An 18,226-nucleotide genomic window follows, 5' to 3' on the forward strand; every position below is an offset into this window, starting at 1 on the left:
AGAAAGTAATCATTCCATATACTGTATGTGGGACATTGACTCTTCGGAATCATAACTTCATATTTTACTGTCTGATATTGTTGTACTTTAGATATAGACATTGGGATATTTATAGTGTATTGTATCTTGCATACATTATGACTGTGTATCTAGATAGGAGACAATTATTTTACTGCAATGTATTACATACTGGGCTCCTCATCTGCAGAAAAACACCTCCAATATTAACTTTTTGCTTCTCACCATCATGTAGCAGGTCTAGTCTCCACCCCCTCTGCAGAAAGGTTGCATGCCAACATTATGCTTACCCAATACAGTTTACGACTAAAGTTCCTTGCAAATGCAAATTATTATTATTTTTGTTATTAATTGTCGTCTTTAGAACAATGATGCAGGGGAATAATATACAGTCTATTATATTTCCTTCATGTTGCTTTATGGACGGCTATTATTCTGCTGTGTGACACCTCAGCTGGAGCCTGTGATGGGTGACAAGCACAGGCTGACTATTAGAAATATAATTGCAGAGCAGGGAAGTGGCATTGTTAGCACTGTGAACAAGGTCTCTTTTACAGGTGAAAGTGATGGAGAAAAAAAAATCACAGGGTCTAATGCATACATTTAACTCTTTTGATCCCATTGCAGTCAATTAATAGTCTATAAAGTCACATACATCAAAAGAAGAGAGATCCAGAAAAAGTAAAACAAAGCAAATGATATGGCAGAGCAAATATTGATGTATATTATACTATATGGTTAAATCAGAACAAGCAACCCACAATATCATTGAAAAACAACACTTCCATCATCCTTTTGGGGTTATGTAATAAAAGACACTAAATATGCCTGGGCAAACGTATTGCCTTTTATTACATATGCGTGAACCTTAGTTTGGCAAAGGTTCATGTCAGTGGCAGATTATAAAGAGGACTTTTTGGGGTGGCAGCCTAATGGCTACAGGACCTTGGAAAATATGGAAATGCAAATTTCATATGCACATTTTCTGTATAGTTACAAATTTGTCTTGATGTGTCCTTTAGTGCGTCTAGCCAACAGGACTACTCAGGATTTGTGGAAAGGCCACCAAGGCCCGGGCCTAGGGCAGCAGGATTTTAGGGGGCGGCATTCTGCTAAACCACACCCTCATTGGTTCAAGTGCTGGAGATACAATAATTTCCTACATTCCCAGTACTCCAATCCCTATTACTCTGGTCCCGATAATGAAAATGTGCATGAATAAAGGGCTGGGCTGGTGGGGGCTGTTTGGGCCTCTATGTGGGCTGATTGAGTACTGTGTACCTGAAATGCCAGGGCCTATTTAAATTCTCAGTCCAGACCTGCCTAGGGGTGTCCGCTATGTAAATCCGGCCCTGGGACTACTGCTAGTTTTGGCAGCTGGGAAAGATGCCACTGCCTTTTCACAGCAAAAAGCCCCAAGAACTAATGTGCACACCCCTTTACAACACAAGTTTAATAAATAAGTCTTGTGCTAAATGTTTTATTGTACCTCTACAACTACCAGTGTATTAAAAGGCACCAGGAAATCATCAAAGTGTTAATGCATCATAGCGTCTCACCTCTCACAGGCCACTTTCTGAGTTCACATTACAAAACTCAGGATGATATTGTGTAGCAATTGTAAGATCGTTTTGTGTTCATGAACAGATGGAGGGCAGCAGGTTGCACATCCTCGATTCATGTTTTTCTTTGACACTGTGGCCCCTGCATTTCAACATTTGCCTGGAGGCCCCCCTCTTCTATAATTCTGGACATTTTCAACGAAACAGTATAATGCTATAATAGATTTTTCCACAGCTGGTGGAAACTTCCCCCTCATTTTGAATATGTACCTTCCTTGCTAATATGTCCTAATCATAACATCCAGCAGGCAGGGCCCAGAGCTAGTAATTACCATTCCAATCAACAGCCCCTCTATCATTAATGCATCCAGCTGAGAAAATGTGCATGCTTTTTAGAAACCAGATTTCTCTCCTGCTTAAATCTGCCCTCCATCAAATAGATAGTGGAGAGAGAAAATAAAGGGGAAAAGACAATATAGGTGTCCAAAAAATCATATGCAGCATACATCCCTTTCTGTTATAGAATTGCATATATGTAGAATGTAGAAGTTATTAAAGTTTACTGTTGTATATCACCAGAGTAATTTATTTGGAATTTGAAATTCACTACAAACTTAGAGCTAACTTATTATGTTTTCAAAACCAGGCATGAAATGGAAAAACGGGCGTGTTATGCAGAGTACACAGAAGACAGGAGTGCTGTGCTATTTAGTTATAATAAGGACCCCTATAGGGCAATACACAGGAAGGAGAAAGAAAAAGGTATCTATTGGGATATATTTCACAAAGGGCTAGGAGTAATTATATTAAAAGCATGTCTATTATGGATGTGTTGTAATCCTTCTTACCTTCTAACTGCACAGCTCAATTGCCTTACAAACAAAAAACACATTGGAAAAAAAAGAATATCAGAGAGAAAAAAGAAAAAAAAGAGTTTGCTCTACCTCTTGTATAGGTTATTGGTTGTTTTTGTATGTAATCTGTATGTTCAGTGTATACACCTATTTATTGTACTTCTGTATTGCCACTGTTGTGATATGTATTGGCACTTTATAAATATTTGTGAACAATAATAATAATAAAAACCCTCTTTGGTAAGTACAGATATTATTCATCTGCTTCTCCTATTTATTCAATGCATAATAGTGAACCAAGTAATCACAAAAAAACTGTAGGGGCCCATGAGTTATCAAGAAGAAAAAGAATCACTGTACTGAAAAATGGAACCAATGTATTGAACAGAGGCAGAGATGAATCTCATAATTTACACTTAAGAACCAACTACCCAGAGGAAATGGCTGCTGTACAATGATCCACTTACAGACTGAGAACTGTATATTTATAATCACTGAATCGTTCTCATACAGAACAAAAGGAATCACATGTATGTGTGGACTAAAGGTGGCCATACACGGGCCGATAAAAGCTGCCGACAGACCAAGTCGGCAGCTTATTGGCCCGTGTATGGGGGCCCCCGACGGGCTTCCCCGATCGAGATCTGGCCGAAAGTCGGCCAGATCTCGATCGGATGGGGTTAAAAATCCCGTCGGATCGCGGCCGCATCTGTTCGTTGATGCGGTCCCGCGATCCGACCGCCCGTTTGGCGAACGCTAGGATCCGATCGTTGGGCCCTAGGGCCCACGATCGGATCAGCCCGATATTGCCCACCTCAAGGTGGGCATATCGGAGGGAGATCCGCTCGTTTGGCGACATCGCCAAACGAGCGGATCTATCCGTGTATGGCCACCTTAAGTCTACTCTAGAAAACAAAAATATTTTTCTTAAATATTCCTATACTAAAAAACCCTATCTATATAAGTCCCAACTGGAAATGGTCAAAAACAGGTGTTACAGCTAAGGGAGGCACTTAATATTATACACAAAGGCACATATATAATGGTGGTAAATAAAGACTGTATTATAACATTGGGTTGGGTACAGAACGTTCTATTTAAAAAATGCATATACCACAATACCAAATTGCAGTAGTGACTAGGTATGGGCGAATTTTTTCGCCTCGTTTCGCCGAAAAAATGACACCCATAGACTTGTATGGAGACGTGCGTCAAAAAAAAGACGCGCGACAAAATAATTTCGCCGCGCGACAAATTGTTTTGACGCCCATAGACTTTAATGGGCGTCTGCGACATTTTGCCGGCGGCGAATTTTTGGCGAAACGAAACGGGTCAAATTCGCCCATCCCTAGTAGTGACTTGTTTTTTTGCTATTATTATATGATCACTTGATCCAACATGGAGCAGAAAGAAGTCAAATGAAAGGGGCAAAATCATCAAATACAGGGCATGAAACTTGGGTGGCTGCTAATATCTGTATCTTACAGTATGTAAAACTTTCATAACCTGCCAAATTTTGTAAAATAAACATGGTAATTAGGGGGTGTGGCCACACAAATGGGTGTGGTCAAAAATGTTTGCCTCGCTCTATGTGTTGGGATGTTGGGAGGTATGTAATATTCGTCAAAAAATCTCTTGAGTAAATGTGCCCCAAAGTGAGAACCTCTCCTTTGCTGCTTTACTGACCATGTTTAATTCTACTCCATTAAGCTAGCGCCACATGGGAGCCTAAATCAGTCTGCTAAAATACACAAGGTGATTTCAGCCCATATGTGGGCAGTAACCTCTTTTTTCTTTTGTATTCAAAACACATTTGACTGATTATGGTGTGAAATGCAAAGTCTAATGGTTTATTGCCAAAATTGGCCAACAGTGTTCACGCCGGAGCCAACACAATGGTTCTGGATGCAAAAGAAAAAGGAGACTACTGCCCACGTAGGTGCTGAAATCGGCCTTTTTCATCAGGTTGATTTTAGGCCCCATGTGGCACTAGCCTTAGGGGGTTAGTTATCAAAGGTCGAATTTTAGAGCTTTGTGAGCTTTTTTAGACCTCAAATGAACTCACAACTCAAATGGTTTCTAATTTAAGAAAAAACTTGAATGGGAAAAACTCAAATCAGTGAGTTCGGAATCAACAACCCAAATACTCAAATTGACCGAGTTTTCCACGCAAAAAAACTCGAATTGCTAGAGTTTTTAAGCAAAACCCACTGAAAAAAACTTGAACATCATGAAGGCTATTATCATCTTCAAATGGTTTAAGGGATCTGTGCAATTGACTTCTAAATGACCTGGACAGGTTTAAGATGTATTTTCGGATTCAAGCTATTTCCAGAGTCCGGGTATAATAAATGTTGAAAAATTTGAGGATTCTTTTTTTTTTTACTCAAAAATAACCTCGAAAACTTTAATTTTTCATAGAAAACACAACTCTAATCTTAATAAATCTGCCCCTTAATGTTGGAGAGTTCAAATACTCTCTCTACACTAGCAATCCTGATTGTCATTGGGTCTGCAAAATGCCAGGAACTTTTCCTAATGCTACTAAATTGCCATGGAGTATATATGGACTGGAAGCACATAACACCTGGGGATTTTAATAGGGGAACTAATGAGTTAAAGCAGACTGGAGGTGTTGCATAGAAACTCTAATGCAATTTTTTTTTTAAAAAAGACTTTAATGGACTTTGTTATTCCTGCAGTAATGTTTAAAGAAAAAAAAAAGATTATAATTCAATCAGCACTGAGAGAAAACAGACATTTATTTCAGAGGGCTGATCTGTTAAAGTGAGACGTTAGCCCAGGAATAAAGGTATCACTAACAACTGCAGAACTCATTTTACTGTACATCAGTGAGTGAAATGGACATGTTTTTAAGCGCTTTGCATATATTGCAGTCCTCTGCTGCCAGGAAAGCAGTAAAAATGAGACTGTTCCACTTTGTAATGCATCCGAGTATTAGCATTGTGTCAGGGCTCTGATTAGCTCCTGAAAGGCTGGAGGCATTAAAGATGAGCATGGCTGGTGGGTACGGAGGAGGAGGCGGGCTGTGTGAGCAAGGGAGTAAACACTGTTATTTTCTCTAATTGTTGTTTTTGCTGAAAGGTAATTAAAATCCTTTTTATTTCACACGTCAAAGACTGCAGCGCTGGAATGGAATGAGGCTCAGCCAGTAACAATGTGCTGCCCAGTGGGGGAGACTGGCACAAACACTTACAGACAGTGCTACCCCCCAGCTCTGCTTTTTTTTTACAAATAGTTTTCCTGTACAAACTAGTCTTGGGTGCATCAAAACTAATGGCACCCAAAACGCAATGAATAATTCAACATTTTACAAGCAACTTTGCCAGAGGGAATACATATACACAAATTTACAGCATTTGCCACCAAATGAAATCCAAATTGGCCCATTTAGCCCATCCGGTTAGCAGTTTATAGAAGAAAATTCACTCATTTTCATTTGCGTGATTTTTAGGTTGTCTCAAGCATATAAAGACTCCATCTACCTTTATGCCATAACTACATGTTTTATATAGATACTCATGGGCACTGATAGATTTATTATAATGTTTGTGGGTTTTTTTTTTTGTTTTTTAGCATACTTTCACCCTTATACTCAGATCTTACTAATTAATATTCTATAAAAGTCTGTTTACAATACTACAATTTTTTTTACATGTAAACTGCATTCACTTTAAAGGGGTTGTATGGCTTCCAAACACTTTCTCAGGTCAGTTGTTTTTAGATTGTTCTCCAGAAATAAAGACTTTATTCAATTGCTTTTAGTGATGGGCGAATTTATTCGCCAGACGTGAATTCGCGGCAAATTTCCGCCGGCAGTGAATAAATTCGAAAGACCGATGCGAAAATTTTGCTAATTTTTCAGCGAAGCGAAACGCCCCAAATTCGCCCATCACTAATTGCTTTCCATTTTTTTTCACAGTTTTTTCCAAAATCTAAGTTTAAAGTTGAATGTTCCTGTCTCTGGTGCTTGAGTCTGGCAGCTCAGTAATTCAGGCCCAGATTCTGAACTGTTACAATTTTGCAACATTTAGTTGATACATTTCTCAGCAGCATCTCTGGAGTTTTGGCAACTGTTGTATCAATTCTAACAGCTGCCTTTAATGAAAACCAGGCATTCTACTCATAGCGACAAAGATAAGAAATGTATCAACTAAATGTATCAATTTAGAACAGTTTTAGCTCCTCCCAGAAAGGCTTTAGAAAGGAGAAAAAAACAGTCACACATATAAAGTAATTGGAAAAAGTCTTTATTTCTGGTGAACTACTGTATCTGAAAGCAACTGAACTGAAAAAAGTGTTGGAAGGTGAACAACCCCTTTAAATATACGTACTGCTTAATCTTAATCTTAGAAATCCTTAGATCCCAACTAAGATATAATAAATTCTTACTGGTGACAAAACAAGCCTATTGGGTTTACTAAATGTTTAAATTAATTTGGATTAAATTAATATGGTAATCCAAATTAGGGAAAAATCCCTTATCTGGAAAACCCTAGGTCCTGAGCATTCTGGATAATAGGTCCCAGACCTGTATTATGTGCAGAACCCATGAGTTTACATGTCAGAGCTTGGCAATATATTTTTTTGTCACCAAAATTCCTGCAGGTAAGGCTTTGTTCTGCACTAGATTATTAAATTAGAGGGAAAGCACTTTGCACTTTGTAATAAGAAAAAACACACAGAAACTATCACAGCTGTGGTCAGCAGGACTGCTTGTCAATTCATACATATTAAAATTGAATGACCTTTATTTATTGATATTATAGCATGCCTCGGGGGTTATAATGTTGATGGAATTGCATTCATAATATTGTTATGGTATTGAAATCCTGACTCTTTAGATGATTTAGTGTGGATCAATACAAATCTATACATTATGCTGTTTGCTGAATTCAATATTATAGAGCTGCGCATTTAGATATCAAAGTAACTCCCATTAACTGCTTCAATTCTGCAACCACGAGAGCTCACACTACTCTACGTACACTATCTACGTACACTACTAAGAGATGCTGGAATTTTATTTTTACAGCAGGAAAGAGGCACAGTAGTGAACCCTTACTAATGATAACTTTACTTAATGGAGACATATTGTCCACAAAAGAAATCATACAAAAAGTGGATGTAAAAAAAAAAAATATGGCAATATGGTTATCTATACTGATGTAACATGTGGATTGCACATCAAAGCTATAATGCTATAGCTTGCTACGAGCAGAGGAGAATTTTACATTTTTAGAATTATTTTGTGAAATTACTTTTTAAAATAAATGTTCTTTAAACCCCCACTCCTCAAAGAAAAACTGTCCTTCTGATGGAGAAATCACAACCATCTGATTAATCCCATTTCCTGGAAAGCACGGTGCCTTCCCATGCCAGAAATCCACACTTGTTCACGTTTAGGTAACCCCCCCCATTCAAGATTAGTTTAATGAATAGGGTTTGATCTTAAAATACTTAAAATGCTTATTGTTTTAATTGTGAAATATTTTTTATAAATTTCTTGCACTGAGCAGGGTGAAATGTGGAGTAAAGTCACATTCTACTTCCTGTTCATACAAGTACCATTTTATTGTTACTTTTTATTACATAATTGTTCATAGTCTGTTTATCCCCTCATCTGTTCATCCTCAAAAAATAAAGAACAATTGCAAATTTCATCTGAATAGCATTGTTTACATCATACTAAATGTGTAAATAAAAAGTAAGGGAGCCCTTTAATTATATTAGAATGCAAAGGTTTCAATTCAAAAGTCTTTAAATCTCATTCTAACTGCCCATCAGGCTAAGCGACCAAACCACTGATCTTTGTTTTACTGGGGGTGGTTGAAGCCCCTCTGTTTATCAACATTATTTTTATACCGAACAGTATTAACTGCAAAGTATTAAAAAACATCAAAATCTGCCATCGATCAGGCAACAATCAATGGTCCCAAACACTGAAAAATATGTGTTAAAACATGGCGTTTAGCCTGCTGCTCTCCAGTTGCCATTGAACTACAATTCCCAGCAGCCTTCAGCAGCTGAAAGGCAGCATGTTGCACATCCCTGTGTTCAAGGATGCAGTGCTCAGGCAATTCATTTGCTGTAGCTGCCACCCTTGAGCCTCTCTGTCCCTCACTCCCTTTTAGTTAATTACCACTAATGGAATGGAAGGAATCACTGGCAGTCTGCCATAGAAATCAGTTGCACGTTAGAAAAAGTTTCATAAATTTATTGTAAGTATCAATTTCAATGCTGCCTGCGACAGGAGAAGAATGTATATGAAGATGTTGTTTGAAGGGCAAGTGTAAATGAACAAACTGCATAGTAACAAAGAGAAGAACTGTAATGGAGAAAATGTGAGCTGGATTTTAATGGCAGAAATTATTATTTTCATTTATCAAATACATCTACTACTTGGGTAAAGGTAAATGATCCCAATTTGCTCATCTTTTCTCTAACTGGTCATTACCTAATAAAACTCAATGGGTAAACATGTGGCCCTCCACAAGTTTTTAGCATTCTTGTGCTGACGCACTGGCAAAAGTTATCTATTTCAACACAGAGTCCACGAACATTAATTGGACTTACTCATTACTGGCCATTCAGTTGCCCCCACCCCAAATGACACCAGACCCCAACCCTTGGCAATATGATGGCTGATATGCTGTTTTGATAATTTACGATGATCCCAAAGTTTAACCTCCCAACTGAAGCCCAGACCACACTGAGAATGTGCACAGTCTTTGACTTGCAAAGATGTTTGACATAGTTACAAGATGATGATCCCCTGTTGCCAACTTTGAAAAATTAAATCATTTGCTTAATTCGGCTTCTGGTTCAGTAAGTTCATGTTTATGTTTAGTATACAAAATACAGCATTTCTAGCATTATTCTATTTTAGACTTTAGTTCCCCTTTAAACATAACTGTACCACTTTCCTAAATGTTCTTGCTTACCTGAAGTTTGGGGCAGATGCCCATTCCAGTGCGAGGCAGGCTAGTCCTACTGCTGCATACACCAACAGGAAGAAAATTGTCACAATGGCAGCAATAGTGTTTAGCTTTCCTGTAAACAGCACCAACTGAAATAAAAAGAGCAGAAATGGCTTAAATGTATATTCGGTCCTTTCAGATAACATCTGATTCAGTACCCCTTGATAGAAATAATAAAAAACGAGAAGAAAATGAATAACATATAAGTTTAACAAAGAATTTGCCTGAAAACCCTCTGCTGTATTGGCAACTGCATTGAACCTGGCACATGGGCAATGGAGAACGACATTGGCTGCTGATTTGTATTCTGGTGAATTAAACATGTCTGTTCTGTGGCACAAGCAGGGCTGCCATCAGTGATGATGGGGCACCCTATACCACTAAGTTAGGTTGGGCCTTCCATATAGGGGGCCCCAAATATTCCATCTGTCACCTGAACCCCTGAATAGTGGGCCCTGGGCCCACTATTCAGGGGCCCTAATAATGCCATGTGCCCAGTCACACCCTTGACCAACCATGGGCACAATACCAACCTCCTGTCTATGATCTGTCCAAATCCTGCCTACTCCTTTGTGTTGCCCCCTTAATAACTTGTGATTCCCCATATTTGTATCTTGGTGCCCCCTTACTGAATGGTAGCCCTGGCAACAAGTGACTATCCATTTAGTGTAGCTTATGAACACTGATTTCTAAGTTTCGGAGTGATCCATAATGCCATTGTGTGTGCCCATTGGCAGCCTTTTCTATTCGGCAAAGTTGCTGTAAATTGATCTTGTATAGCTGTAAGATCACGCTACTTGAATTATTCAGTAGAAAGGATGAGGTAAGAATAGCAATGCAGATTAATTAAAAGAAGGGGAAAGAAAAAGCTTAATTAAACTAGAGCACTTATGAAACAGCATTCAATGCATTATTTATTTAAGGGCAGATAAAAATAATGTTATTAAACATTTCTCCTCTAAATGCAAGCAAAGCTGCTAGAAATTGATGTTAAGTAGCTGTTTCATGACAGCTGAAAGGAAGTGAGTTGCAATGTCAATAGCTCTTGTCATGGGAGGGCTCTTCCTATGAAAAGGTAGTGCTGATAGAATACATGCTTGTTATAATGCGCAGATAGAGTTAAGGTACAATTACAGGGAAGTGAGTGGAGTTCACAGGACCAGAAATAAGACAAACACAAGCAGTGGAGTTGATAGGACTTGAAATAAGAAAAACAAAAGCAAAGTCAAGGTGATTTCATAAGAAGCTGAAAGTAAAGATACCTGGTATCAAGCCAAATCTGCTTCATTCACATGGTATTATGCAGGGATTTTATGCAGTTGATAATTATATACAAATCTGTTATTTGGATGAGTGACAGATCCAATAATATATAGTAAATTCTAATTTATAGCATTCACCAGTGTGAGGAGGAAAGTGCAGTGTTGAGAATTAACATGTTCAATATCCGCTCTTTTCAGATCATTACAGACTCTATATAACGATACTTTCCAACAATGCAACGGCTTTAGGTATTAACGGATATTTCTAAAGCAATATATCCCACCCTATTAAATAACTTTAGAGGCTGATTATGATGCATGGGATTGAGTAAGGGGCAATGCATTTCTGCAATTCACCCCTGCTTGCAATTACTCGGGGAGGCACATTTATCAAGGGTCAAATTTCGAATTCAAGTGAGTTTTTTTTAACTCACATGAATTTGATTTTACTCGAAATTTGAATATTCAACCATTTATTAACAAAATCAAATATGTAAAACTGTGACGAATTTTACTGACTAGAAAACTAGAATCAAATTTAAATCTAATTGGACCAAACTCGATTCAAACATCACCACATTAATCCCTGTACCCCTCCCATTGACTTGAACAGTAATTCGACAGGTTTTAGGTGGCGAATAGTCGATTTCTTAAAGGGCCAGAGTATGATAAACCTTCAAAAATCGAATTCAAATTTATTAAAAAACTCGAATCAAGTTTGGATAATTCTCTAGTCAAATTTGACAGTTTTGACCATAAAAAAAATTTGAAAATTCTTATTTTCAATACGACCCTTAATAAATCGGCCCCTTAGTGTTAATTAATGATATTTTTATCTTTTATTAGACGTTTATTAACAGTGGCCTAAACAAATAAAATGTGGCACACCATTTGCAGGGTTGCACAGCAAGGATTTTCAGTTGGTAAGAATGCAGGAGGAAAATGCTGTTATAAATAACCACATCAATGAAAAAAGATAGCAGTGTCACTTTCTCTTTGGTGGGGTGCATTTGTTTAACTTAATTTGATTTATCAGAGAAGCTTTTGTCCCTGACCCATCACCCCTAGACTCTGGCCCTCGGTCTCGCAGCATTGCCATGGATCTTGATTTTTTTTTAACTTAATAACAGAGAATAACAAACAGACACCATCCATCAGAATAAAGCCGACTTTCCCTCTCACAGAGGATGTTAACTAACACGGTGAGCACTGGGAGCAGGGGACATAGAATTGTTTTCTTCAAGAAGGCATTTGTGATTGTTCTGGTTAACAAATAGATGCATATTGCCTAGGAAAGAGGATTGTTATATATCCCCTATTAAAGTTTTGCTTCAGTGTACGATTGAACGACCAGTCACAGTAAAAAAAATTAAAGTGGTTTATATGCATTCAAATGTAATTTGCTGTTAGCCTGTTGCACCGGCAAAAATTGTATGTTTGGACACTACTATAGTTTATATAAATAAGCTGCTGCATAGCAATTGTAGTAGCCATGCAAGTTAAATAATGCCTAGAAATGTATCCATCCTTTTGGAAAATGTCATGTTTTATTGTCATAGAACATAGAATCACAGTGGAATTAATTTCTTTGACACTGATGAATAGAAATAGTCTATTTCATGTCAGTGTGAAAACAGTTCTCAGCAAGGCTGTCCTTATACAAAGATCCCCAACCATTTTTACTTGTCATACTAAAATGTAAAAAGTGTTGGGGAGCCACACAAGCATGAAAAAAAGTTTCTTGGTGTTGCCAAATAAGAAATGTGATTGGCTATTTGCTGGCCACATGAGGACAGCCAACAGGCAGGAGGCTCTGTTTGAAGTACATTAGTGTCTTTATGCCTTCAAAATGTGCCTCTATACCTTGAACTTAAAAGTGAGCACATGCTTTGAGGCCATCAAAGGGGGGTGGTAGGCAACATATTGCTCAAAAGCCACTAGATCACACCCAACAACTTGTACTATGAGCTATCTTCCATAACCCTGTATTCCCTCACTTGCTAAGAAGCCATCCAACCTCTTCTTAAAGCCATCTAATGTATCAGCCTGTGCATTGAGTGCAGCTTCACATGCAGACATTACATTTTACATGTGACCAGTCGCTGCTTTCTGCAATAGAAGGTACAAATACATGCAGCTAAAATAGTCAGTGGAACCCTGTGCATTTGCTTTAGACAATATACAAAATTAAGCCCCCGCCAAAAATAAATTGTAAGCACTATTGAATACCTTTCCACTGCCACAGCTATGAATCTTTACTATTCACATTTGTGCTGGGCTGCAGGCACCAGAGATTCATATGCAGTATGTCATCCTCATTACCCCAGGCCCACCAATGGCCTTCCATCTATAGTTTATTTTAACCACTGTAAGTACAGATGGCACAATAGTGCCATACTATCACACACACACTGGTACAAAATATTGGAAAATATACAAATGAATCCTAGTTGTAGTAGAAAATCCAATTTAGCAAACTCAGAGTATGTGCTGAGATTAGGGTATGATTCACTGTAAGGGCTGTGCCTGGTGTATATTTGTCTTCACTAGTCTTCAATTATTACAAACAGGGAGTTCAAAATTAGGGGTTGTAACATGTGAGGCTAATTTTGTTTTGTGTATGTTGGGTAAACAGTCCAAAAGGTGAAGAGAAGGAATTCCTAACATAGATGAACTATAAATATCAAAAATTATTTTGTCAGTCTCCAGACATCTTCTTCAAATGGGACATGAGGTAGATGACATTGGGTTTTGTGTCATTGAACATATTCCCCCCACTATGTAGGAGTAGAGATCAGGTACTTGCCTTAGCCATGTACAATGGATACAGAGGTTAAATAGGCATTCAGCCCACAAGGGTTAAATAGGGATTTGATCTACATTAAAGGTGTATTTGTACCTTGAGTTATAAAAGAGACTAGTAATAACCCCTCTGTATACAAGTATGCAGTGATTTCATATGGGAGATACATCTGTACAAATAGGGGCAAATTTACCAAAGGGCAAAGTGGGCTTTTCTAGCGAAAATTGGCCCAAAAAAAAACAATTTGCCAATTTACTAAAAGGCAAAGAGGACAATTTGCTAGCAAAAAAAAGCAGGCGAATTTTTGCTCAGGCAAATGATCGCTACTCCGCAAATTTATCAAACTGCGAACTTTCCACTACGTTACCCTTTTCACCAGAGTCTGTTTTCAGTAGGTTATACCCGGCGCATTGAAAAGATGAAGCTACATCCTCAACAATCTTATGCCAATGACATCAAATCCTGTATGCCGAAAAGTCAGAAAATAAGACAAAACACTGGTGTTTTTTCATATTTTTAAGTGGTATTACTGTCTGTTTTAAAGTTGCAACTGTTACATATATGTTTTTTTTTTCAAAAATGTAACATTTGAAGGTCATGCCACATTTGTTTTAGGGAGGGCTCATGTCTAGGCCAATAAAGGATCTTTTTTATCTTTATTTTGCTTCCTTGGACATTTTTAACAAGTAGCCACTTCCAGCAATTTCGCCAACACTCACTAATAAAGACTGAATAACTGAATCCGAATCCTGCTTAAAAATGCCGAATCCTGGCCGAATCCCGAACCGAATACTGGATTTGGTGCATCCCTAGAATTTAATAATCAGCCTTGTAGCATCAGCTTTTATTACAGACCAACCTCATTTTCTGCTTCAAGATTTACAGCGAATTTAGCTTCTCAACAGCTGTTCAGAGCCCACTGAGCATGTGAGTGTCGCAGACACATTTCAAGATGGTGACCCCCTGTGACAAGTTTGATATCCTGGATCATTGCTGCTATTGAGAAGCTGAAACTTTAGGCTGGTGCAATAAGTTCAGTATGTAAAATATGGCATTATTAACCATATTAATTTTTATGGGTTTAGTTCTCTTTTAATGGAGTTTTCAGTTATTACTGATACAGGGACACGCTTGAATGTGGTGCAGATGGCTCCCAAAACATTTCAATATAATGCTCCATACAGATACAATAAGTATTAAAATGGATATCCTTATGCATACATTTTTAACAATTGTTTCTGCATTTCCTACCACTTGCATTAGTGTCAGCGTGCATTCATAAACACAGCTAAATGAAAAACAAAAAAGTGCCATCTATTACGGCAAGGCCACCCCACAGACTGCTGAATAAATGTCTCAGTGAGCTGCAAGAACTGGCTTAGGAGGTGTCACCAGGAGAGGGTAATAGTCAGGGACTGCCTGACATTCATTCATTACAGTTGTCCATCATCTGACACTGGCAAATGGCAGATGAATTGGAGTTAATAGGATGGAAAAGTCTATTTTAATTTCTTCATATTTTGACTCACTGCTCCTCTCAGACAACTCCTGCTCCTAAACATGTCTCAAAGGGGAGACATTTAAATGTCACACCAGCTGTGAAGTTGTTCAGTAAGTCACCGTGCTGAAATCTTTACATCCAATTCTAATGGGAAGAAATACACTTTATTTTATGAGGCTCATGGAATACGGGGGTGTAAGCACAGAATCTAATATAATGCTTCAATCAGTTATCATTAGCATGCAAATGATCATCGTTGTTGGTTTGTTCTCTGGTAATAAATATGATAAAAACTGTAAAATATGAGGATGTCCTTTGCCTTTACTTCTATCGATATAAAATCTAACCCCATTGTTACAGGTCCTCATTCTACTGTCACTTGTGGTCAGTTAATAGAGGCTAGGTGACAAATAACAGAGCATCTGTATATAACACTGGAAGGGATACAACTCCTCCCAGATGCAGAGGAGCAGCTTCACTCTGGGTGATCTTCAGGTTATTAACCTGCTCTATCATTCCCCCATTCATCAACACTTTCCTATAACCACTCGGGTGCTATCCCACTCCCTATGCTTTGTGCAATTCCATTTCCAATCATAATTTTACTTTAAACCCTCTTTCATCTTCTGTTACATCCCCACTAAGCTATTAACCTTTCTTAACCCTTCTTCTGCTAATGGGAACAATAATTTTGCTGGCTCCTTTGAAAGGGTAGAAAACTAATTTCTGAGTACTCCTCTATCTCATTCTTTCTTTCCATATTGTATTCTACTTCATCCCGTCTCTCTGCCCGTTTTGATCTGATTCACCTATAACCTACTTGGAACATTTTACACTTGCTCAATGATCTGGTTAATACCTCATTCCCTGAGAAATTGGGAATAAATAATAACAGGTGTGTGGCAAAAAAAAACATTCTTGATTAGTGGACTATATTATATACTGTGTATATATATTATACACACATACATACACACACACACACACACACACAAGAGGAAACAGTAACCGGGACAAGTACAAAGAATTTGATTAAAATTAGCGGTAAAAACACATTTGTAAATCTGGAGCTAAAATGCAGATGTCTGAGTAAAGCAGCAACGTAAAAAAATGTGTTTACTTTTAACACGATTAGTAGTAATAAAATCACTTATGGTGACATGGAACAGGATGTTATTCCTAAGGTTTATATTTTTCTATGGTATTGTTCTATGTGACGTTGGTGAAAGTACATTTGATATGCCACTGAATGTACAAACTTTTGTTATTTATTAATTAGAATTTCTCAAGAAAGGTGCAAAGTACAATACACATTGGCTCTATGATCTTATTTTCAATCTAAACTACTGGTCTTGGCCAGCTCATCAGCTCATTTGGGTTTCAAATCTACCTCTATCTTTTTTCCATATCTGACATTGGTTTTAGCTTGTGACATTTATGTCCTCTCATGGACAAAACTCAACATGGACAAAACTGAACGGGTCATCTTCTCACCTTCCACTTCTGTTTCCCTGCCTGATATAACAATATAACCCTAGTTCCACAAGTTCACTGCCTAGGGGTCACATTTGACTGTGCCCTCTCGTTCATTCCACACATTCAAAAGCTTACTAAATTGTGCTGCTTTCACCTAAGGAACATCTTACACATTCAACCCTTCTTTAAACAATAGACTTCTCTTCCATGGCAATATCAATATCTCATTTGACTATCATAATATGACTCCACTGTCTAAAATGACCCCACCCAACTGATTCAGGAACACTGCTGCCAGACTCCTAAACCTCTCCTCCCACTCCACAAGTTCTGCCCTTCTCTGCAGGTCCATGCACTGGCTACTTATCATTTACACCAGTGCTGTCCAACTTCGGTGGTACACAGGACCGGAATTTTTTTGGTCTCTGTGGTTGAAGGCCTATAATGGAAGCCAGTGTTAACCACTCCCCTTTTTAAACCACACCTAGTTTAAACCAAGCCCATGTTACTACAAGAACTTTTAATAACATGTCCACATTAATGCAAGGTAGCACACCAAAAATCCAAATGAATTGAGCTTATTGCAGGGATATAAATTATATCAAAACATACCCTTAAATCAATTTGCCTTCTCCTCCCCTGTGAATAACACAGCCTCCCTCCAGCACATGCTTAAACACCTAAGGGGCCCCTAACAACAATTTCCAAATGCTAACAAACCCCCAGAACAAACCTTACCAGTCTCACGTCCCACAGGTAGCGTAGGGTAGGCAGAGTATGGCACACACAGGTAGCGTAGGGTAGGCAGAGTATGGCACACACAGGTAGCGTAGGGTAGGCAGAGTATGGCACACACAGGTAGCGTAGGGTAGGCAGAGTATGGCACACACAGGTAGCGTAGGGTAGGAAGAGTATGGTGCACACAGGGAGCATAGGGCAGGCAGAACATTTCCCATACAGGGAGCATAGGGCAGACAGCTTTAGTCTGGGTCTAGGTCTGAACAGTACAGGGCTTTAGGGGTGTAAACAATAGAGGTGTTACATTTGTAAACAATGCAGGGGCCAGTTAATCTCCGTACTGATATCTTTTAAAGTTTACACACGGTAAGGAGACAAAGCAGGCAAACTTTCATATGGGACGCTAAACAAGGGGGAGGGGGAGTCGCTGGCCGCCAGCTGGACAGCACTGATATACAGAATTTAATTTTATTCTTGTACTTCATTACAAAGCATTTACCAGTGCCATGCAAAAATATAAATAACCATCCAAATTACCATGAACACCCCAAATATAACCTTTGGTCTCCTCCTCACTCATTATTTCTTTTCACTCCTGCATCCAAGACTTTTCATGTTCTGCACCCATCCTTTGGAACACTGTGCCCCACTCCATTAGACAATCCATGCTCTCAAATGATCACTTAAAACCCACCTTTTCAATCAAGCCTATAATTTAAGAACTCAGAAACTTGAGCTCCCTTCGAACGCCTCTACTCTTTACTTCCAGTATGTGCATCCAAAGTGTATCAACAAAATTTTGGATCTGATTCTCACTAAAGCGCAATTCATAAATGCATTTATTTAAGCCGTAATTACACCAGGTGCATCACCTTGTGACACTTGGGGATTGTGTCCGAAATTGCACTTTGCACACTGAACTTGCATTAAGTAAACAACCCCTAGTATGTTAGCCCCAATGTCTGTTTTCTGTCAGCCTTATCTGCTCTAGAGTAATCATGGCAGCACTTG

The 18,226-nt window shown here is 38.4% G+C and overlaps 1 protein-coding gene across 1 annotated transcript in view; it reads right to left on the bottom strand.

The window, feature by feature from the left end:
• The window catches only part of LOC108704677 (solute carrier family 12 member 9-like), a 114,698-nt gene that overhangs the window by 25,332 nt on the left and 71,140 nt on the right, over positions 1 to 18,226 (bottom strand). Inside the window, exon 9 of the mRNA XM_018241357.2 lies at positions 9,400 to 9,524. Within this exon, the coding sequence (XP_018096846.1) occupies positions 9,400 to 9,524 (125 nt within the window). The remainder of the gene's footprint in view (positions 1 to 9,399; positions 9,525 to 18,226) is intronic.

Source organism: Xenopus laevis, chromosome 5L (genome assembly GCF_017654675.1).
Source record: "Xenopus laevis strain J_2021 chromosome 5L, Xenopus_laevis_v10.1, whole genome shotgun sequence".
NCBI classification, from domain to species: Eukaryota; Metazoa; Chordata; class Amphibia; order Anura; family Pipidae; genus Xenopus; species Xenopus laevis.